Source organism: Macrobrachium nipponense, chromosome 23 (assembly GCF_015104395.2).
Source record: "Macrobrachium nipponense isolate FS-2020 chromosome 23, ASM1510439v2, whole genome shotgun sequence".
Taxonomy (NCBI): domain Eukaryota; kingdom Metazoa; phylum Arthropoda; class Malacostraca; order Decapoda; family Palaemonidae; genus Macrobrachium; species Macrobrachium nipponense.
Window position 1 is genome coordinate 25,797,987 of NC_061090.1, and position 19,609 is coordinate 25,817,595.

The 19,609-nt window shown below is 38.1% G+C and overlaps 1 protein-coding gene across 1 annotated transcript in view; it reads left to right on the forward strand.

Annotated features, from left to right (window-relative positions):
- The first annotated feature begins 3,026 nt into the window (after positions 1–3,026).
- The window catches only part of LOC135197316 (papilin-like), a 30,168-nt gene continuing 13,585 nt past the window's right edge, over positions 3,027–19,609 (forward strand). Inside the window, exons 1-19 of the mRNA XM_064224460.1 lie at positions 3,027–3,096; positions 3,316–3,456; positions 3,589–5,598; positions 8,415–8,546; positions 9,566–9,700; positions 11,270–11,404; positions 11,838–11,975; positions 12,204–12,338; positions 12,758–12,892; positions 13,303–13,437; positions 13,862–13,996; positions 14,427–14,561; positions 14,983–15,117; positions 15,490–15,624; positions 16,047–16,181; positions 16,609–16,743; positions 17,129–17,263; positions 17,459–17,587; positions 19,033–19,161. Coding sequence (XP_064080530.1) covers positions 3,027–3,096; positions 3,316–3,456; positions 3,589–5,598; positions 8,415–8,546; positions 9,566–9,700; positions 11,270–11,404; positions 11,838–11,975; positions 12,204–12,338; positions 12,758–12,892; positions 13,303–13,437; positions 13,862–13,996; positions 14,427–14,561; positions 14,983–15,117; positions 15,490–15,624; positions 16,047–16,181; positions 16,609–16,743; positions 17,129–17,263; positions 17,459–17,587; positions 19,033–19,161 — 4,369 coding nt within the window. The remainder of the gene's footprint in view (positions 3,097–3,315; positions 3,457–3,588; positions 5,599–8,414; positions 8,547–9,565; positions 9,701–11,269; positions 11,405–11,837; positions 11,976–12,203; positions 12,339–12,757; positions 12,893–13,302; positions 13,438–13,861; positions 13,997–14,426; positions 14,562–14,982; positions 15,118–15,489; positions 15,625–16,046; positions 16,182–16,608; positions 16,744–17,128; positions 17,264–17,458; positions 17,588–19,032; positions 19,162–19,609) is intronic.

Genomic DNA, 19,609 nt, shown 5'->3' on the forward strand with positions numbered 1-19,609 from the left:
AACAGGATGGTATGTAGCGGAGATATTTAGTTAAGAGAGATTACAAGCTCTCCAGGGCTAACTGTTCTCATGGTCTGGTATCCGTAATAAACTAACCTGTTTATTAAAAGGGGTTCCTTTATTAATATATATATATATATATATATATATATATATATATATATATATATATATATACATACATACACATATATAAATAATAAAGGTATAAGCAAGCCACGAAGGAAAGATAAACTCGTTGTTTATCTTTCCTTCGTGGCTTTTACCTTTATTTATGGTTTTATCACGTTCCAAACTTTCATGACTCAGTTATACACACACACACATATATATACATGTATATATATATATATATATATATATATATATATATATATATATATACTCTATGTATATGTATGGATCTTCTTCTTCTTCCCAGCTTTAACCCATTTTAATATGGGGTCGCCGTTGTGAATGAGTCGTCCTCATCGATTTCTGTCCAGTGCATCGTTCTCGTTAATGCCTTTCTATAACATATCTTCCCCTACATAATCACGCCATCTCTTTCTTTGTCTTCCCTTCTTCCTTCTAGCCCGCTCTTCCATTTCCATCGTATGTCTTCCAACATGATGTTCCATACATGTATATGTATGGATGCATGTATGTATCTATGTGTGTGTATGTGTTATCCTAGCGGATCGTTGAAGTCCTCGTATCAACCACCCGAAGGACATCCACACTCACTTTCCTTCTTTCGAATCTTTGCTTTGATTTAAGAAATCTGCTTTCCTTTGCCAACGCCTTTTAAATCAACTACGGTGTCGTACAATAATTTCTTTGCCAACGCCTTTTAAATCAACTTCGGTGTCTACAATAATTTCATTGCCAACGCCTTTTAAATCAACTACGGTGTCGTACAATAATTTCTTTGCCAACGCCTTTTAAATCGACTTCAGTGTCATACAATAATTAATGTTGATGTCATGTTAATTTGCAGTGGAGGAGTAGGCGCATAAGGCAACCGACCCCTTAATGTAGGGATAACAGTGGGGAAGAAGAAGAAGAAGAATGTTAGTTTGCCATATTGCTACAAAAACGGTGGTATTTTTCTTTTCTATGGAGGTGCAAATATGCAATTATTTTTTGTATGCTCGGACATTTACCTAAGATAAAAGGATAAACACTTCTCACACACACACACACACACACACACACACACAAAGAAATGACAAACGCAAAGTGGGTTATAAAGAAATCAAACAAGACTCCAACAGTAATGGAAAAACTAGAGAAATGCCTTTGGAATGTTGTAGGTCAGGATTGAAAAATCAAATAATGAGTGATTTGCCTTTAAGATTAATACCAATGTTAAGTTATTCAGGAAATCCACGGAAAAAAGAATTAAAATGGCATTCTGTATTTAATTATAAAAAAATTTTATTATACGTTGATAGTATTCTTAGATGTTGGGTATCATATGATTTCGGACTATAGAACAGACCTCGTGGGAAAAATGACATTCAAGAACACCAAGAAAGCATATTCAAAATATGTATATCGAAGTTCCGAATATCATGCTGAATAATTTTTACGTAGATTTCATGCATAGCCTGACATTGATTTAATTGCGAAATCCTTCTTCTGTGGATGGATACAGCACACTGGGTGTTCATTAGGAAAGGGGAAGACATAATTCTCCCATACGGTCGTCTCAAGTCGGCATTTGTGGGTCGTCGTTTCACCATAGCTTTTTCAAGCCTTGTCTCCAAGATCGTGAAAGTTTCGATATGAATTGATGGCACAAAATGATGTTAAAATGGTTTCCTTTCTCGTTTCATAACTGCCGGTTCCAAATGGGTGAAATTGTGCAACAATATAAGGAGCGCCTCAGTGGCGTGGTCGGTATGGTGTTGGCGTGCCACCTCTGTGGCCGCGAGTTCTATTCTCGGGCATTCCATTGAGGTGTGAGAGAGGTGTATTTCTGGTGATAGAAGTTCCCTCTCGACATGGTTCGGAAGTCACGTAAAGCCGTTGGTCCCGTTGCTGAATAACCACTCGTTCCATGCAACGTAAAAACACCATACAAACAAACAAACAACAATATAAGGGTCATTCCTTACTCATTCTCCTCCTAGGGTCGTTACCAGTTAATGAGTGCCGTCTCTTACTGACGATGCAAATGCAGTGATACATCCACGTTGTTTATTATTTACCCAAGACACCGAGGGAAAGTCGTCAGAGCTAAATTATTTAATATATTTACGAAATAATTTTTCTTCGTAAAGTATTAATTTGATTGTTGGAGGCTTAGGAATTTGTTATTGTGTGAAACAACCTTTCCTTTAATAATAGACGACAAAACTAGGATGATGGAAAAATTAGTAAAAAAAAAAAAAACAATTTTTAACCAGTGATTCTCTTACCTTAAACTCTCATGAATGGCTGACGATCTTCCCAACAATTTCATGTCTTGTAAAGTACATGTCTTGGAAGCATGTCTCATACGTTTAACCATAAAATTGGCAAAAGACCTTTTCCCTCGAAAGCCATCACTCTGTCACCGTTCTCCTATCATTTAAGGAGGACCAGGCTCATACGACTTCTTCGTGCGAGGATTTTGGGGGATCCTGCCTCGGATATCTACCTGATGGCTTTTGCATCAAACCTACTGGCCTGATTGATGATGGTGGTTGCGAACCAGGAAGGAGCTGCTGCGTGCGTCCGAAAAGGATAGGTATGGCCCTTTTCCCATTTATCTCCACTGATGGGTGCAGTAAAACCTTGTCAGACAGCTACAGCACATGACTGGCCTTTTGTTAAGAGCTGTTATAAAGGTATTACAATGCCTTATGAAAATAACATTTTTGTGTTAATGTAACATCTCCACCCTCCCTGTCTGAATTCCTGTCCACACCCATATTTAAAGTAGGTAATTACAGACTTTTTTTACTTCCTTTTTATATTTCTTTATTGCTGTGGGTTGGTTATGGGAATCAAAATTGATGTCAGTATTTTAGAACAGGAAATGACTGAAAGTAACCCACATGAGATGGTTCCCTGACAACTCTAAGCTGGCTGCTCTCAACTTTACACCATGTAGCCAACAACCTCTGCGTTTGAGTAAAATTGAGGTCGTGCATGATTGGTAAAGCAGTATCACTCAAACACGAACTTGCCCAACTTCAATTTTGCCATGAAACTGACAGTGTGGTCCAGAGCTTGGCAGTGTTTTACCTGTGAATGAAACCATTATTTAAAGGGTAATATATACTTCATCATGAAATCAAAATTCTATCCCACTAGAATTAGCCTCAATTCTCTTTATACTACCAGGTAGAGCCATTCCGTGTGGCTCAATTCTATGTGCTGGACCTGGGACTGGCTGTTTTGACACTTGTGACGGAGGCCTTTCTCCTGCGTCTGGTGGTACTAATAACTGTGTAGGTGTTGGTCAAGGATGTAAATGCTGTAGTGGTGAGTATTCAGTAGTTGTTACTTTGACTATCTGAAGTCTTAATTAATATTCAGGCTTGAAGACTTTTTCATCTTAGATTTTTGCTCTTCTCTCATCACTGTAGTGTCTGATTGTTGCATTTCATTCACCAGGTGTAACAACTACTACAAGTACTTCAACCTCTACAAGTACCTCCACTTCTACTAGTACTTCAACCTCCACAAGTACTTCAACCTCCACAAGTACTTCCACTTCCACAAGTACTTCAACACCTACCAGCACTTCCACAAGTACTTCAACACCTACCAGCACTTCCACAAGTACTACTTCCACAAGTACTTCAACGCCTACTACAACTACTTCCACTTCTACAGATACTACTTCAACTTCCACAAGTACTTCCACAAGTACAAGTACATCAACACCTACCACAACTACTTCCACTTCCACAAGTACTTCAACACCTACTACAACTACTTCCACTTCTACAGATACTACTTCAACTTCCACAAGTACTTCAACACCTACTACAACTACTTCCACTTCTACAGATACTACTTCAACTTCCACAATACTTCAACTACACCACCACTTCCACAAGTACTTCACACCTACTTCAACTACTTCCACTTCTACAGATACTACTTCAACTTCCACAAGTACTTCAACACCTACTACAACTACTTCCACTTCTACAGATACTACTTCAACTTCCACAAGTACTTCAACTCCCACCACCACTTCCACAAGTACTTCAACACCTACTACAACTACTTCCACTTCTACAGATACTACTTCAACTTCCACAAGTACTTCAACACCTACCAGCACTTCCACAAGTTCTACTTCCACAAGTACTTCAACACCTACTACAACTACTTCCACTTCTACAGATACTACTTCAACTTCCACAAGTACTTCCACTTCTACAGATACTACTTCAACTTCCACAAGTACTTCAACACCTACCAGCACTTCCACAAGTTCTACTTCCACAAGTACTTCAACACCTACCAGCACTTCCACAAGTTCTACTTCCACAAGTACTTCAACACCTACTACAACTACATCCACTTCCACAGATACCACTTCAACTTCCACAAGTACTTCAACTCCCACCACCACTTCCATAAGTACTACCTCCTCAAGTACTTCAACACCTACCACAAGTACTTCCACTTCTACAGATACTACTTCAACTTCCACAAGTACTCCAACTTCTACCACCACTTCCACAAGTACTGCTTCCACAAGTACTTCAATGTCTACCAGTGGTACTACCACTTCCACAAGTACTACCACTTCCACAAGTACTTCATCACCTAATACTAGTACTTCCACTTCCAATGGTACTACTACTCCCACAAGTACTTCCACTTCCATCATTACTTCAACACCTACCACAAGTACTCCCACTTCCAGTGGTACTACCTCTAGTACGATTACTCCCACTTCCAGTGGTACTACCTCTAGTACAAGTACTTCCACTTCCAATGGTTCTACTACTTCCACAAGTACGTCATCACCTACCACAAGTACCTCCACTTCCAATGGTACTACCCCAGCTACAACAAGTACTACCTCAGTTACCACAGCTACTGCCAATTTCACAGGCACTACCTCATCAACCACAAGTACTATAAGTACATCCAGTTCCACAAGTAATACTTCTCTTACTACAAGTACTTCCTCTGCTGCCAATACAACTACATCAAATTCCACTACTACCACTTCTATAAGCGCTAGTTCACCAAACACAACTAGTACTGATAATACAAATCACACTTTAACTACCTCCAGCTCTGTTACAAATACCACAACCAGTACAAATGCTACATTACCTACCACAACCACTGCATCTACAACCTCTGCAACTACAACTACCACAGCACCTTTCATAAATACTACAAGTACAACTTTTACACCAACTACCACAATCTCAACAAGTTCTACTTCCTCCAGTTCTACTGCAGAAAGTAGTACAAGTGCAAATACTTCATCCACAACAACCACCACTTCGACTTCTACTTCAACAACTACCACTCCAACAACAGCATCAAACACAACGCAGAGTACTTCCACAACAACGGTATCATCTTCTCAATCAGCACCTCCCTCATCAAGCCCAACTACTGAACCAGTTGGACCAACAGCTACTACAGGTAGGTTTCATCAAGTGTCATTATCTGCCAACTCTTCACAAAAAAAGTTACTTTAATTGCAAGGGTCTATATTAATGAGTACAAGTCATAAGGGAATGCAAAAAGGTCGGGAAGTCACAGAATGGTCATCTAAAAATCGAAATCTACCTATTGATAATCCTCTTTATTCTATCTTCCAATTCCTTCGAGAACAAATGTTTTATGACCGGGTCAGAATAAAATAATCTTTGACTTACATTAAGATTGTTTACCCAGGTTAACCGAATCAAAACAGATTTTAACAATTTCTTTGAAATATTTTCGTTACAACATGACAATAATTGGCTTTGCTTCTAATGTGTTCTGTGGGACTTTTCACTTAAATGTAAAAATAAAGCATTATTTGTCTGATCAGTTCTTACTGAGTATTTGTGTTGTTTTAATCTGGTGTTCAATTCTTTCCTGGTCTGACCTAAGTAAAATAAATCGCAATCCATACATGCAATTGTGTATATAATATTGCTATCTTTTAGGGGGTTATTTTTTATAAGCATCTCCAGTGTTTAAATTTTCCTTCGTGGCTGTAACTTTATTCATATAATCATCACGTTTTTTATTTCCTCGTGATTTAAAATCAAACACAGATATATATCATATATATGAATAACTTGATCACGAAGTATATAAAACGTGATGCTATGTATAAATAAAAGGTTTTTTTTTAATAATATATATATATAAATAATATATATATATATATATATATATTATATATATATATTATATATATATATATATATTATATATATATATATATATATATATACTATAGATATATATATATATTACACACAATGTGTATTAGACTTTTAAAACTTTTATAGTGCTAAGGATAGTGGAAACAGGAGCATAATGTCTTTATATAGTGCCTGCCCTGAAAGACAGACCTGGACTCATCTCTTGAAATGGAATATTATGGCAATCAAGGAAAACATCAACCACATAACTGTATAGTTCAAGTACTGCCAATTTTCCTAGCTAAAAGAAGAGAGTGAACTTGCTGGAGAGAAGGAGAGTATGATTATCACTTTCAGCTTGATGGAGCAGTTGACAAAACAGTTCCTGTAGAAAAGAGAGAGACAGGCCACCTCATGTGGGACCCTGGAGGTTTAGAGAAGAGTCGAGGGTAAATTCATTGGCAAAGTAAAGTCACATGGATCAGTCTTACCATGAAAGGAAACAAGATAGAAGCATCCTTAAATAGTTAATGTTAAGCTGTAGTAACGAGGATAGTGGGTAGAATTTTATGAAATCATAACATAAATGCTGGGTTTTCGAAAGCAGATTTAGCCTTTAGAACTTTGGGTGATTTCTCACCGACAAATTTGAAGCAAACTAAACCCCAGTCACAGACACCAGGGTCGAAAAGGCCAGGAACTTGCTGCCTCCTACAATGGCTTGATGTGGGATGGAGTTGCCAATAGGGGCATACTTTAAGTTCCTTCCCTCCCCTCATAATTATGGGGAAATCAAGCATAGCAGATGGATGAAAAACATAAGAGGGCTGAAAGAAAAAGATATTAAAGTTTGCTAGTATTGAAGGGAGCAAAACCCATGAAATTTGTTGAAAAGCAAGACAAATTCAGAACGCCTCAGTGGCGTGGTCGGTATGGTGTTGGCGCGCCACCTCGGTGGCCGCGAGTTCAATTCTCGGACATTCCATTGAGGTGTGAGAGATGTGTATTTCTGGTGATAGAAGTTCACTCTCGACGTGGTTCGGAAGTCACGTAGAGGCCGTTGGTCCCGTTGTTGAATAACTACTGGTTCCATGCAACGTAAAAACACCATACAAACAAACAAACAATGAAAAATTTAGATTTCTATAGATTTTAGCGTACTGAAATCCTAGAAGGGAGATTCGAGGATCCATTGTACACCTTCAGTTGACTTGTCATTATAGTAGGAAATGGGCCCCAACTAAAGCTTAGGAGAAGATGTTTGAAGTTGCTGTAATGTCTGGAATTGATGAAGGGTGACATCACTAGATAACTGGATTTCAGAGGAAAGACTGAGGGAGACCGAGGACAAGAGGACATTGCAATGGTCAAGAGAGGACAGGCTGGATGCCAGTGACAGATCGCCTGCTGTGTAAAGCATCCTCTTTAAATCTTCTCTGTAACTTTTCTTTTGTGTGCAAAGTTTATATTCTCTGATAATGCTCATTTTGTTATACAGTGATTGGCACATCTATTTGCATTGAGAGAAACTTGACCTTTCTCAATTTCCGCTGCCGAAAAGGCAACTGTATTCGTTGCAGCGTCATAGAGTTCATTTAGGCCCTGTAGAGTTCTGGTTGCAAATGAGAGCTAGCTAGACTGTCAAAAGTTCCAGCTAGATTTTAAACAGTTGATTCTTTTATTGTACCATAAAAAAGGCTGTGAGTATAGTTGATTTTTCTGCTCCATTTTCTATTCACTCTATTGTACAGCAGTTATTCATTGACACTAGTTTTACGACAGGAGTCAGAAACTATGGCAGCAGACGAAGCTCGTTAGTTTAGCCTCTGTAGTCGGTGACACTGCTGTGGCTTAGCTAGAGTTCAGTGTTACAGCCAAGTGCTTAGCACTGTCTGAAGGCTGTGATATACTCCATTTTTTAACTCTGGTTACTTTGGTTTTCTTGTATTGGTTGCAAACTGGAATTAAGCCAAAAGAATTTAGGGAGGGACCTGCATGTTAATTGTAATTTAGCTGAATTTATACTTTGGTAGCTTTGAGCTTTAATGTGTAGTTTCTTGAAAGCTCTTCCCCATTGACATCAGTTTGTTCTCCTAATAGGTGGACAATGCCAAATGGGTCCTCACTGCATGAAGGACGATGGTATATGTCGGAAGATGTGTCATGAAGGTGAGAAGGAGATGTATGACGGTTGTTATGGAAACGGATGCCGTTGCTGTGTCCCATTTGCAGGTAAGACCTTCGAACTGAAGTTCTTTATTTCAAGTATTATCATTTTAAGGGTATTTTTCGATGGGAGAGCCGCCTTATTGACTATCCACATCCCAGCTATTAGCAACAATAAAACGAATAAAATGTGGATGATTCTGAGGATGATTTTCACTGACCAAGAGCAGGAAATGATCTGCCTGAAACGAAGAAAGAAGGAAAGCGCCTCAGTGGCGTGGTTAGTATGGTATTAGCGTCCCATCACGGTGGTCGCGGGTTCGATTCTCGGCCATTCCATTGAGGAGTGAGAGATGTGTATTTCTGGTGATAGAAGTTCACTCTCGACGTGGTTCGGAAGTCACATAAAGCCATTGGCCCCGTTGCTGAATAACCATACTGGTTCCGTGCAACGTAAAAGCACCATACAAACAAACGAAGACAGTGCCATGGCTTACTCAGCTTGAATGTTATGATATGGAGTCGTCTTTTCATACTTTCTGGCAGTGTAAAATTTGCATTTAGAAAATACTGACCTATCGTTGTGTTCGCTGTGTAAAAGGCAGCTGTATTGCCTGTTATTAGAGTTCACTGTCAGGTGTTCTTTGGAGTGAAGAATTTGAGGCAGTCAAAGGCTCCAGCGAAATATTTTAACATCTCATACCTCCCAAAAGTTTTTTTTTTCTGTTCTATATTCTGGTCACCGTATTGTTCAGTAGATTTGCATTGACACGAATGGCATTACAGTTTTCCTTGGGTCAAGAACTTTGGTTGTACACAAACCTTGTAGTATGTGATGTTATGACATTGCTAAAGGGTTAAAGCCAGTGCCTAGCACTACTAAAAAACTATGATATACCTCATTTTTTTATTCTGGTTGCAGCATGGCTTTTTTATATTAGTTGTAGGCCAGAATTTAATCATTTGAATTTAGACGAGAATCTCCCGTTATAATTGTAATTTGTTTTAATTTACTTGTGGGGGTTTTAAGCTTTTATGTGTAGTTTCTTGAAAGTCTCATTGACATCATTTTGTTCTCCTAACAGGTAAAGAATGCCACAAAAGTCCCCAGTGCAAGAATGAGAATGGCATATGTCGGAAGGGGATGTGCTATGAAGATGAGACTGAAATCTCTGGAGGTTGTTATGGACATGGATGCCGCTGCTGTGCTCCGTTTGTAGGTGGGATCTTCGAACAGAAGTTCTTTATTTTAATTATTATACTATTATTGTCACGGTATGGCGGACTTCCAGGAAGGTCAGCTTAATGACTGTCGATCCCTGTTATTTGAAACAAACAAATGAATAGCAGGTGGGCGGTCCTAAGTATCATTATTCAGAAAAGGATAAGAATTGTGAAGTTTGGACAATGTGTGGAGAGAATCAGTCGCCAGATGGGAAAGTCTTATTGATTTTCACAGACCAAGAGCGGAAATGGTCCAACCGAGATGAGGAAAGTGTCATGAGTTACTCAACTAAAGAGTTATGGCTCAGTTTTCTTTTCTCCTGAAATAAGACGACAGAATACATTAGCATATTTTCAACAAGGAGCAGAATTCAGTAAATATACAAAGGTCAGTTCACTTCGTTAACAACAGTTATTGAGACCTAACAACGACATTCATAGTGGAAAAACGTTCAGAATTTGTGTGGAGTAAAAATAATGGACACGATATAAACATGGTGTTACATACTGAAGAATATCCACATCCAAAGGTAAAATGTGAATCCCAATCATATTCAGACATCTGCTCTACTACTTAGTTCTCCGGTAGTACTTAACATCACCCATGCATTTGATGTCTAGGCCAATCACTTACGACGCTCCTGATTGGCTGTTGGTGAGCCAATCACAGGATGATGTTCCCCCTCTCCTGAGAGACTGAGAGTTTCCAGCCCTTTGATTGGCTTATCAACAGCCAATTAGGAGTGTCGTAAGGGACTGGCCTAGACTTCAAATGCACGGGTGATGTGAATTTACTATAGTAGGTGTGATGTCTCACAATCCCATGCACACTGTGTATGACTGCAGAACACTAGTGTCAACCTGTGTGACCAATCCTTCTCGCCATCCACTTTTAGGATGTGGAATGATCCGCCCTCCTTGGTATTTCGTAAGGTGACCGAACCTAACCAAACCTGCCACTTTTTTTAAGGTGCATTTTCATAATCATTTCAAGAAAGGGAAATCAATGTTCGTTACTGATTATTTTTGCCTTTATGAACTTGGCATTGAGAGAACTTTGACCTATCCTAATTTTAGCTATAACGTTAGAGAGTTCACTTTGACCTTTTCTTCCAGGGAATGAGGAATCCTTGGTCGTTGAAACTATCCCAATCTTGAGCTGCATTTCTTAAGTGATGCTGTTTTCGTACAACAAGAGGGCTGTGGGGTTTCTTTTGCTCCATTTTCTATTCACAGTATTGTACAGTAGTTTTACATTGACATTAAAAAATGTCAGAACAGTTTTACGAGTCAGAAACTATGGCTGCAGGCAAACTGAAATGTATAGCCTTTTCAGTTGGTGATACTGTTATGACTTAGCAAAAATTAACGGTGACAGTAATGTGCTTAATATTGTTTAAAGGCTATGATGTACTTCCCTTTTGAACTCTGGTTAGTGCAGGGCAGTGTCATATTGATTGCAGATCAGAATTTAGTCCCATGATTTTCGGAAGTGATCTGCATTTCAACTTAAATGTAATTTCTTGAAAGTTTCTCACGGACATAATTTTCTTTTTTCCCAACAGGCACAGTATGTCAAAATCTTCCTCTGTGCATGGCTGGGAATGGCACATGTCGGAAAGGGATGTGCTATGGCTATGAAAAGGAGATTTCTTATGGCTGTTCTGGAAACGGGTGTCGCTGCTGTGCTCCGGTTGAAGGTTAGAGCCTTGAACAGAAGTTCTTTATCTAGATTACTATTAATTTAAAGCAAATCTTGTATGGAAAATCATTTAAGTAACTTTATCTAGGTCCCACCTAATGGAAAAAATCAAAGGAAAAGAAGAAGGGTGGTTCTAAGAATCAGTAAAAGCAGAAAATGGAAGATGCTTATGAAAGTTGGCAGTAAGTATAGTTAGGGGTTATACCTCATTGATTAGTAATGCAGAAAATTGTATATGTTTAATTTTTGGACTATGGTTACTGCTGGTCTTTTTTGCACAGGATATAAACCAGAAGTAATTTAAATGATTTTGACAGGCATCTACTGTACCTTTATAATTGTATTTTAGCCAAATTTACCTCGAAAGGCCTTCAGCTTTAATGTATGGGTCCTTGAAAGTTTCTCACTGACATCATTTTATCTCCTGACAGTTGAAATATGTCAGACTCTTCCTCTGTGTATGGCTGAGAATGGCACATGTCGGGAGAGGATGTGCTATGACTATGAGAAGGAGATTCCTTATGGTTGTTCTGGAAACGGGTGTCGCTGCTGTGCTCCGGTTGAAGGAGGTTAGGGATTGTACCTCATTGGTTAGTAATGCAGAAAATGTTAGGATATATTTTATTTCTGAACTCTGCTTACTGCTGCGCTTTTTTGCATTGGCTATAAACCAGAAGTAAGTAAAATTATTTTGACAGGCATTTACAGTACATTATAGCTGAATTTACTTCGAATGGCTTTCTTTAATGTATGAGTCGTTAATAGTTTCTCACTGACATCATTTTATCTCCTGACAGTTGAAGTATGTCAGACTCTTCCTCTGTGTATGGCTGGGAGTGGCACATGTCGGAAGAGGATGTGCTATGGTGATGAGAAGGAGATTCCTCATGGCTGTTATGGAAACGGCTGTCACTGCTGTGCTCCGGTTGAAGGTTAGAGTTTTGAGCAGAAGTTCTTTATTTAGATTACTATTAACTTGAAGCAAACCTTGTATGGAAAATCAACTTTACCTATGTACCACCTAATGGAAAAAATCAAAGGAAAAGAAGAAGGGTGGTTCTAAGAATCAGTGCAAGCAGAAAGTGAAAGATGCTAATGAAGGTTGGCAGTAACTATAAGTAGTTAAGGGTTATACCTCATTGGTTAGCAATGCAGAAAATGTTATGATATATTTTATTCTTGAACTCTGTTTACTGCTGGGCTTTTTTGCATTGGATATAAACCAGAAGTAAGTACAATTGTTTTGACAGGCATCTACTGTACATTTTAGCTAAATTTACTTCGAGTGGCTTTCAGCTTTAATGTATGGGTTGTAAAAGTTTCTCACTGACATCACTTTACCTCCTGACAGTTGAAGTATGTCAAAATCTTCCTCTGTGTGTGGCTGAGAATGGCACATGTCGGAAGGGGATGTGCTATGGCTATGAGCAGGAGATTCCTTACGGCTGTTCTGGAAACGGCTGTCACTGCTGTGCTCCGGTTGAAGGTTAGAGCTTTGAACTAAAGTCCCTTATTTAAATTACTATTAACTTAGAGCAAGTTATGTAACTATCTAGGTCCACCTAATGGAAAAAATCAAAGGAAAAAGAAAAAGGGTGGTTCTAAGTATCAGCAAACAGAAAATGAAAGAGACTTATGAGGTTTGGCAGTAACTATAGTTAGGGGTTATACCTCATTGATTAGCGATGCAGAAAATGGTATGATATATTTAATTTTTGAACTGTTTATTGCTGGGCTTTTTTGCAATGGTTATAAACCAGAAGTAAGTAAAATTATTTTGCCAGGAAATTATTGTACATTTATAATTGTATTCTAGCTGACTTTATTGAAGTGCCTTTCATCTTTAATGTATGTATCCTTGAAAGATCTAACTGCCATCATTTTATCTCCTGACAGTTGAAGTATGTCAAAATCTTCCTCTGTGTATGGCTAGGAATGGCACATGTCGGAAAGGGATGTGCTATGGCTATGAGCAGGAGATTCCTTATGGCTGTTCTGGAAACGGCTGTCACTGCTGTGCTCCGGTTGAAGGTTAGAGCCTTGAACAGAAGTTCTTTATTTAGATTACTATTAATTTAAAGCAAATCTTGTATGGATAATCATTTAAGTAACTTTATCTAGGTCCCACCTAATGCAAAAAATTAAAGGAAAAGAAAAAGGGGTGTTCTAAGAATCAGTGCAACCAGAAAGTGGAAGATGCATATGAAGGTTGGCAGTAAGTATAGTTAGGGTTATACCTCATTGATTAGCACTGCAGAAAATGGTATAATATATTCAATTTTTCAACTCTAGTTACTGCTGGGCTTTTTTGAATTGGTTATAAACCAGAAGTAAGTAGATTTATTTTTACAGGCATCTACAGTGCATTTTTTAAAAAATTTACCTTGAATGTCTTTCAGCTTTAATGTATGGGTCGTTAAAAGATTCTCACTGACATCATTTTACCTCCTGACAGTTGAAGTATGTCAAAATCTTCCTCTGTGTATGACTGAGAATGGCACATGTCGGAAGGGGATGTGCTATGGCGATGAGAAGGAGATTCCTTATGGCTGTTATGGAAACGGCTGTCACTGCTGTGCTCCGGTTGAAGGTTAGAGCTTTGAACAAAAGTCCCTTATTTAGATTACTGTTAACTTAGAGCAAATTATGTATGGAAAATCATTTAAGTAACTATCTAGGTCCCACCTAATGGAAAAAATCAAACGAAAAGAAAAAGGGTGGTTCTAAGAATCAGTGCAAACAGAAAATGGAAGAGACTTATGAGGTTTGGTAGTAACTATAGTTAGGGGTTATACCTCATTGATTAGTGATTCAGAAAATGGTATGATATAATTAATTTTTGAACTCTGTTGACTGCTGGGCTTTTTTTCATTGGTTATAAACCAGAAGTATGTAAAATTATTTTGCTAGGAAATTACTGTACATTTATAATTGTATTCTAGCTGACTATTCAAGTGGCTCTCATCTTTAATGTATGCATCCTTGAAATATCTAACTGACATCATTTTATCTCCTGACAGTTGAAGTATGTCAAAATCTTCCGCTGTGTATGGCTAGGAATGGCACATGTCGGAAAGGGATGTGCTATGGCTATGAGCAGGAGATTCCTTATGGCTGTTCTGGAAACGGATGTCGCTGCTGTGCTCCGGTTGAAGGTTAGAGCCTTGAACAGAAGTTCTTTATTTAGATTATTATTAATTTAAAGCAAATATTGTATGGATAATCATTTAAGTAACTTTATCTAGATCCCACCTAATGCAAAAAATTAAAGGAAAAGAAAAAGGGGGGTTCTATGAATCAGAGCAAGCATAAAGTTGAAGATGCTTATGAAGGTTGACAGTAAGTATAGTTAGGGGTATAGCTCATTGACTAGCACTGCAGAAAATGGTATAATATATTTAATTTTTCAACTCTAGTTACTGCTGGGCTTTTTTGCGTTAGTTATAAACCAGAACTAAGTAAGATTATTTTTACAGGCATCTACTGTACATTTTCTAGATTTACCTCGAATGGCTTTAAGCTTTAATGTATGGGTCATTAAAAGTTTCTCACTGACATCATTTTATCTCCTGACAGTTGAAGTATGTCAAAATCTTCCTCTGTGTATGGCTGAGAATGGCACATGTCGGAAGGGGATGTGCTATGGTGATGAGAAGGAGATTCCTCATGGCTGTTATGGAAACGGCTGTCACTGCTGTGCTCCAGTTGAAGGTTAGAGTTTTGAGCAGAAGTTCTTTAGTTAGATTACTATTAACTTAAGGAAATTTTGTATGGAAAATCATTTAAGTATCTTTATCTAGGTCCTACCTAATGGAAGAGACTTATGAGGTTTGGTAGTAACTATAGTTAGGGGTTATACCTCATTGATTAGTGATTCAGAAAATGGTATGATATAATTAATTTTTGAACTCTGTTTACTGCTGAGCTTTTTTTCATTGGTTATAAACCAGAAGTATGTAAAATATTTTGCCAGGAAATTACTGTACATTTATAATTGTATTCTAGCTGACTATTCAAGTGGCTCTCATCTTTAATGTATGCATCCTTGAAAGATCTAACTGACATCATTTTATCTCCTGACAGTTGAAGTATGTCAAAATCTTCCGCTGTGTATGGCTAGGAATGGTACATGTCGGAAAGGGATGTGCTATGGCTATGAGCAGGAGATTCCTTATGGCTGTTCTGGAAACGGCTGTCGCTGCTGTGCTCCGGTTGAAGGTTAGAGCCTTGAACAGAAGTTCTTTATTTAGATTATTATTAATCTAAAGCAAATATTGTATGGATAATCATTTAAGTAACTTTATCTAGGTCCCACCTAATGCAAAAAATTAAAGGAAAAGAAAAAGGGGGGTTCTAAGAATCAGAGCAAGCAGAAAGTTGAAGATGCTTATGAAGGTTGACAGTAAGTCTAGTTAGGGGTATAGCTCATTGACTAGCACTGCAGAAAATTGTATAATATATTTAATTTTTCAACTCTAGTTACTGCTGGGCTTTTTATGCGTTAGTTATAAACCAGAACTAAGTAAAATTATTTTTACAGGCATGTACTGTACATTTTTTAAATTTACCTCGAATGGCTTTCAGCTTTAATGTATGAGTCATTAAAAGTTTCTCACTGACATCATTTTATCTCCTGACAGTTGAAGTATGTCAAAATCTTCCTCTGTGTATGGCTGAGAATGGCACATGTCGGAAGGGGATGTGCTATGGTGATGAGAAGGAGATTCCTCATGGCTGTTATGGAAACGGCTGTCACTGCTGTGCTCCGGTTGAAGGTTAGAGTTTTGAGCAGAAGTTCTTTATTTAGATTACTATTAACTTAAGGAAATTTTGTATGGAAAATCATTTAAGTATCTTTATCTAGGTCCTACCTAATGGAAAAAATCAAAGGAAAAGAAAAAGGGTGGTTCTAAGAATCAGTGCAAGCAGAAAGTGGAAGATGCTTATGAAGGTTGACAGTAACTATAAGTATTTAAGGGTTATACCTCATTGGTTAGCAATGCAGAAAATGTTATGATATATTTTATTCTTGAACTCTGTTTACTGCTGGGCTTTTTTTCATTGGATATAAACCAGAAGCAAGTACAATTGTTTTGACAGGTATCTACTGTACATTTTGGCTAAATTTACTTCGAGTGGCTTTCAGCTTTAATGTATGGGTCGTTAAAAGTTTCTCACTGACATCACTTTACCTCCTGACAGTTGAAGTATGTCAAAATCTTCCTTTGTGTATGGCTGAGAATGGCACATGTCGGAAGGGGATGTGCTATGGTGATGAGAAGGAGATTCCTCATGGCTGTTATGGAAACGGCTGTCACTGCTGTGCTCCGGTTGAAGGTTAGACCTTTGAACAAAAGCCCCTTATTTAGATTACTATTAATTTAAAACAAATTTTGTGTAGAAAATCACTTTAGTGACTTTAACAAGGCCCCACCTAATGGAAAAAATCAAACGAAAAGACTTTTGAAGTTGGGCAGTAACTATAGTTAGGAGTTACACTTGATTGATTAGTACTGCAGAAAATAGTATGATATATTTATTTTTTGAACTCTACCTACTGCTTCGCTTTTTTGTATGGATGGCTGACCAGAATTCAGTAAAATTATTTCAGCATGTAACCAATTATCTTTGTATCTTAGCTGAATTCATTTAGAGTGGCATTTATCTTTAGTATATGGGTCCATGAAAGTTTCTAATTGACATCATCGTATTCTCCTAACAGATGGAGAATGTCAAAGACATCCCAAGTGCTTGGATGAGGGTGGCATATGTCGAAAGGGGACGTGCCGTGATAGTGAGAAAGAAGTCATGGGTGGCTGTTCTGGAAATGGCTGTGTCTGCTGTGCTCCGTATGAAGGTTAGGTCATTATTCTAATGTCTATTATTTTATATAACATGTCATAACCTTTTTTTCACATTTAGTCAATAATTTTGGAAGGGAACTTCACCTATAATTAATGTATATTTGAATTTACTTAGAGTGTCCATTAGTTTTACAGTAGTTTCTTGAAAGTCTCATACTGACATCAACTTCTTCTCGTAACGGGTGAAGACTGTCAAAGCCTTCCAAAGTGCATGGATGGGAATGGCGTATGTGGGAAGGAGATGTGCCTTGCTGATGAGAAAGAGATCCCTGGCGGCTGTTCTGGGGATGGATGTCACTGCTGTGCTCCGATTGAAGGTTAGATCTTTCAACAAAAGTTCTTTATTTTAATGACAGTTATTTGAATGACATTATCGATAGAAACGTCACCATAATAAGTATCTAGGCCCCACTTGATGGAGACTGTAATGAATGGAAGTTGGCTGGATCACTTTTATTGTACTAAAAGTAGGATGTTGCTGATTTTCTTGGTTCCTTGTCTAGTCATGTTATTGTGTAAGCAATTTTGCATTGACACTGATGTCATATACTATTTTTTAATCTGGTCATTAATTTTGGAAGGGAACTTCTGCTGTAACTGAGGTATATATGAATTTACCTAGAGTGTCCATTAGTTTTGTAGTAGTTTCTTGAAAGTCTCATACTGACATCAACTTCTTCTCGTAACGGGTGAAGACTGTCAAAGCCTTCCAAAGTGCATGGATGGGAATGGCGTATGTGGGAAGGAGATGTGCCTTGTGATGAGAAAGAGATCCCTGGCGGCTGTTCTGGGGATGGATGTCACTGCTGTGCTCCGATTGAAGGTTAGATCTTTTAACAAAAGTTCTTTATTTTAATAACAGTTATTTGAATGACATTATCGATAGAAACTTCACCTTAATGACTATCTATACCCTACTTAATGGAGACAATGTGATGAATGGAAGTTGGGTGGTTTCTGGGATCACTGAACCTACAGAAAGAAGAGAATTCTGAAGTTTGGCAGAAGAGGGAAAAGAGACAATTGCTGAACTTGAAAGTCTAAGGCCTTATGATTTTCACAGACCAAGAGGAAGAAATGATTTGCCAGAGGCAAAGAAAGTGTCATGACTTACACGGCTAAAAAGACATGGCATGCAGGCTTCTTGTCTCCTGTTTCCTGCATTGGGATGACTGAATACATTATTCGGTTTCTCCTGAATACTAGAATTTTGTGAATATCTGAAGGACCTTTGTTCTTAGTTTGCAACAGTGTAGAACTTGAGAGTCGACCAGTCTTCCTTGCCATTTACTTCTCGATCAGTTTAGAATAAAATGCAAATGTCATTGTCTGCAATGTAAAGTTTACATAAAGAATCCTCGGCCTACCCCAACTTTCGATGCGCAAAAGGCAAGTGTATCCTGTGCATTGTCAAAGATTTCCCTTTTATCTGTTTCTTCAAGGGACAATAGAATTCTGGATGAAAATGAGTTTTATGTATCAAGGTTGTTGAAAGTTCCAGCTAAATTTTTAACATTTGCACTTTTATTGTACTGAGAAAAACTTTCTGGTTTTTCTGGTCCATTTTCTAACCATGTTATTGTACAAGAATATTGCATTGACACTAATGTCATAACCTATTTTTCTAATTTATTCATACATTTTGGAAGGGAACTTCGCCTATGATTGAAGTATATCTGAATTTACTTAAGTGCCCATTAACTTTAAAGTAGTTTCTTGAAAGTCTCATACTGACATCAACTTCTTCTCGTAACGGGTGAAGACTGTCAAAGCCTTCCAAAGTGCATGGCTGGGAATGGCGTATGTGGGAAGGAGATGTGCCTTGCAGATGAGAAAGAGATCCCTGGCGGCTGTTCTGGGGATGGATGTCACTGCTGTGCTCCGATTGAAGGTTAGATCTTTCAACAAAAGTTCTTTATTTTAATAACAGTTATTTGAATGACATTATCTATAGAAACTTCACCTTAATGATTATCGATGCGCCCTACTTAATGGAGACAATGTGATGTATGGAAGTTGGGTGATTTCTGGGATCACTGAACCTGCAGAAAGAAGAGAATTCTGAAGTTTGGCAGTAGAGGAGAGAGAGTAAGTCGCCAAACTTGAAAGTCTAAGGCCTTGTGATACTCACAGACCTAGAGGAAGAGAAATTATTTGCCTTAGGCAAAGTAAGTGTCATGACTTGCTCGGCTAAAAAGACATGGCATGCAGGCTTCTTGTCTCCTGTTTCCTGCATTGGGATGACTGAATACCTTATTCGGTTTCTCCCGAATACTAGAATTCTGTGAATATCTGAAGGACCTTTGGTCATAGTTTACAACAGTGTAGAACTTGATAGT